Here is a 4,631-nt window from a genome sequence, read left to right on the forward strand (position 1 = left end):
TTTGCATCCCCTAAAGAAGTTAGTCTCTGGGGAGAATTTATAAAAGGCATGATCCCAGGCCCTCTAGGAACTCCTTAGATGTCTGGAATCTCTTGGGGTTGGGACGAATGTCAAAAGTCACTTGGTATAACTCTCTGTCCAGTGTTTGAATCCCTTAGATGACCTCATCAACTTCTTCCTAAATGCCTTCATGTTTGAGGAACTCACCATGTCCATGGCAGGGCATTCCATGTTTGGACAGTGGAAAGGTCTTCCTTTAGTTGAATTAAATCCACCTTCCCATAGCTTCCTCACTTTGATCCTAGCTAGGGAGTAAGCCTAGCCAGCCACTCAATCTTCACTCCCAGAAAATAACCATCAGAAAAATGGCTCATTGCCCAAACCATTAAGTGTTGGAAAAGCACAAGAGAAAGCCCATTATAGCAGACAGGCTAATAGATGGAAGAGGGGTTGGGCTTTCCTCATGGCCCTGAAAGGCAAAATCTGGTTACAGAGTTAGCAGGTGGAAGGCTTGCAGCAGCCCCTAAAACTCTAGTTGTACACACATCAGAAAATGTGTAGAATTCCTGTGGAATGTAGAGAAGAGCATAAGTTGTAGCCTTTGCTATGTAGGAGTTCACACTCTCACCAGAAAGATAAGAAGGAATGGAAGCATTTGGAGAACCCTGAAACTTAGTCCTTATTTAGCAGGCCTTAGGTAAGGGGCAGCACAGTCTCGGTGCGGGGATGTGTTACGGCCAAAGGCCTAGACTTCTCCCTAAAACTTTCTACGTAACTCATTTCAAAACCTCCAAGTTTATCTGCCTCAGGCCTGGTTCAAACCTCCTCACAAAGACTCACAACAGCCATACATTCTTGGAAGGGATGTTGGCTCAGAAACACAGAGGGAGTCTGGGACAGTCCCCCATTACATGGGAAGAGCACAGAAAAATATGAAAAAGAAAAAAACTCCTTCCATGTGACAGAAGCAGCAAATAAGAAAACAGGTTAAGGAGAACAGATGAAAGGGGGAGGGCTCATCACCATAACAACAAGCCAAACAATTCTGAAAGATGGAATTTTTGTTTTTCTTTTCACCTGTCATTCTTCTCAGTACTGTCACTCTCTGTCCCCCTCCTGGTGGAAGACAAGTTGTGACTTTTTCACTCCCACCAACAAGCTGCCTGGCTTTGGGGAATGCAGCTGCTATGAGATGGGAGATAAATGTGGTCCCCCAGAGGGGTGTCAGAAGATTCAAATTCTATCTTTCCCCTTTCCATGGTCATAGCTGGGAAGCTTGTAACCTGCCTGTAAAGCATGAACATAGCCGTTTGTACTCAAGTCTGTGAGGAAGTCCCTTCTTGTAGGAACACGATGGGCTAGAGGAGGAATCAGAGGTCTGGTCCTCAAATAAAAGGGATTGTTGTTTATCTCTTAAAATACCTCATCATATCCCAACCAAGTGAGTCAAATAGAGTCAATAAGGGCAAATGAACAGAAGACCAGGGCCTTGGGCCTTCTTTAAAAGAAGTAAATTCGGTGCTATCAAAAAGCTAATGGCACATATAAGCGACATCATAAAACCATATCTACATGTAAACTCCTCAAACATATGGGTTACGATGACACCAACACCAGCCCTTCATTCCACACCCTATCAAATTGTGTCAAATTTGGACAACTGTGCTAATCTAAGTTTGCTTTCTGATATTGGTCGTGATAGGACCCAGGTGCCCTGTTCATTCCAGAGTTTTCCCTGACCCCTGCTACTACAGAAATGTGTTGGCATAAAGAAGGATCAATGGCACTGTGTGCTCTACAAGATGTGGCAGTCCCAATACCATCTACTTTACTCCTTTGTTTGTATGGGATGTGCCCCCCCCCTCCCACACACACACACATACACACATACATACACTGGTCTCCATGGGCCAGAGACCTCCTTCGGGAGTGAGGGATGTTCTCCATATCCAAACATAAGCAAATGCTCAGTCACTGGGCCTTCCTCGTTCTGCAGTTATATAGAATATACCCTCAACCTCCACTTCCATGTGAATATCTAGCCCTACTTCCTTCCCAGATATACCAGAAGTGGACACTCCACCTTCTACAGCCAGGGAAGCAGATGCTCTCTTACTTTTCTTTTTCTAAAAATAGTAACAAAAGAAGATGCCCACCACTCCCTTATCCTTGAAGGCTATCCACTACCAAGGTGAACTTGAAAAGACCATGAGGAAGGAAACAGAAAGAGCCTTGGTGCTCCAGAGAGGCATGTTGTACTTCAACTAATGAAAGGCTGGTCAGCTTGTGAAGTCAGTAGGACATTTTCTTTTCCTCCCAGCCTTTTGTCTGCCGCCTTCCCCCAGGCCTGTTCTTCACCCACTCCCTCTGTGCATCACTGTCACTACACTTCTTTCTAAGATGCGAGCTGATAATACATTAACATGCCACCCTACCACAACCCTAGCCCTATCCACACAGAAAAGTTTTATGGGAACTTCTGCTAACCATGATTACTCCAAGGACTCTAAATTACTATCCAGAAGCAGAATTATAAACCTCCTGAACAACAAACAGGGAGATATTTTGAGTGTTCCAAAATGTCATGCCATGTGGGATTTGCTTGTTCAACCAACTCTTGAACCAAGCACGATACTCATTTTTGCACATTTCCTTTATCAGACCATTACACCAGAGCAGATGAAATTCTACTCCTTTGAATAATCATTTCCACTTCTTTCAAAGCCAGAATATGCCTTTCCAAGTGTAACCCATATTCAAAGGCCATCTGCTTTACCAATATAGGAAACCACCAAAGGGGTGTGCTTTAGATAACTCTTCTGGATAAGGATGCTTCTGGAGAGGGAAGACATGCTGCTATTTCCCAGCTGCAGTTCCCAAGATCAGCCCTGCTGAATCCTGTACAATGCACCAAGTAGAACTAGGGGAGAAGTAAATGAATTGGTCAACAACAGGCCCCTTTCCACATGCCCAGATTCTAATTGGCAGGTGTCAAAGGAATCCCTAGGGCAAGACAGTTCACCCTTTGTGTGGCTCACCTACATCCCCACTTGAAAAAAAAATACACAAAGAGAGATGTAAAAGCTATATCTATCCAGTGCCACCAACCAACCAATTGTGTTATATGCCTGTGCCATCTGGGGTGTGCATTTTATTTATTTCAATGAGAAACTTGTACCTGAGCAAACACTATAAGCAAAGGTGGTAGAGCCATCATGACATCTGGGGATGGGTATTCTTTCAGGACTTAAAGATGTTCTCGTGCTTATGTCAAGAATTTCACTAAACAGATTCCTCTCTCCCTGAGCCACTGCCTGCCACTATGACCACCAGTTTTGTTTGATTGTTTTCACCACTTGGGAAGATGTTGTCCCCTCAGTCCCCACCTTTCTCAGGCTCCTCAAAGCAAGCTATGTCACCTCCTTCTGGACATGGGTACTTATCCCAAGCCCTTAGAAATTATGCACCTTGCTCCATGACCCTCATCCAAAGCCAGTGCAAGACCTTTTACCACAGGCAACAGATTTCTAAATTCAGCCACCTGAGTCTGTCTACAGTGGTTTTCAGCAAGCACCTCCAACAGAAAAATGACACTAATTAAGCATAATTATTAGGATTTAATAGACCCATATTTCTACTTCACTGACTTTTTACTATTCCAAGCCCCCAGTTTTTTCCCTAAATTAGGCCTCAGAGCAGTAAGTTAAATGTATACATTGGTAGATCTTTTATTATATGTATAATAACTGTCTTATTAAATTGAAATCAAATGCACATATAAGGGAAAGTTCATTTTAAGTACCAACTCACAGAAAAATGCTCAGAGACATAATAAGCAAGGCAAATGTGTTGCTGAGCAACAGAAGGGCTACAGCGCAGAAACTGAGCTGAAAACTAAGGGACAATTTTCTGAAAGAATGGGGTAAACTCAAAGGTATAGATCTTGATAGAAGCTGCCCTAAATTTCTTGTGGCATCCCCCCTCCCCCAGATCAGGCATGGGGGGTGGAATGTAATTATAAATTAAACATATTCATGATGCTTGAAAAATTGTTATACACACACATACACACATTTTTCTGGGGAATGTTTAATACTGTCAGTGAATAAAAAGCCTTTCCTACTATTATGAATATTGAAGAGGGTGATGGGGTTGAGTGTATGTGTGTAAAATACTGTTACTTAGATGGTCTCTAGTCTCTTGGCTCACTTTACTCTGTTCCCCTCCCCCCTTTCCCTTCTCCTCTTCCTAGGACAAGACAAGCGCTCTGAGCCTCAGCAATGTGGCGGGCGTGTTCTACATCCTGATCGGAGGACTTGGACTAGCCATGCTGGTTGCCTTAATCGAGTTCTGCTACAAATCCCGTAGCGAGTCCAAGCGGATGAAGGTGGCATCGTCTTCCCAGGCCTTTTCCCCTAACCTGTTCTATTACACAGCTGGGTTTCCTGGAAGTCTCTCTATTAGAAAGGGTGGGAGTGACAGGAGGTTGAAGTCAGCCCAAGACAGGGCGCAGAAAGCTGCTATGAGGAAGGTGACAGGGAAAGGGGGAAGGAAGGAAGGAAGGAAGGAAGGAAGGAAGGAAGGAAGGAAGGAAGAAAGAAAGAAAGAAAGAAAGAAAGAAAGAAAGAAAG

The 4,631-nt window shown here is 43.8% G+C and overlaps 1 protein-coding gene across 2 annotated transcripts in view; it reads left to right on the forward strand.

Moving 5' to 3' along the window:
- Positions 1-4,631, forward strand: part of GRIA1 (glutamate receptor, ionotropic, AMPA 1) — a 273,885-nt gene that overhangs the window by 260,059 nt on the left and 9,195 nt on the right. For both annotated transcript variants that reach the window (XM_005870514.2, XM_005870513.2), the window contains exon 15: positions 4,253-4,387. In XM_005870514.2, the coding sequence (XP_005870576.1) occupies positions 4,253-4,387 (135 nt within the window). The remainder of the gene's footprint in view (positions 1-4,252; positions 4,388-4,631) is intronic.

Source organism: Myotis brandtii, unplaced genomic scaffold (assembly GCF_000412655.1).
Source record: "Myotis brandtii unplaced genomic scaffold, ASM41265v1 scaffold32, whole genome shotgun sequence".
In the NCBI taxonomy this organism is placed as follows: Eukaryota; Metazoa; Chordata; class Mammalia; order Chiroptera; family Vespertilionidae; genus Myotis; species Myotis brandtii.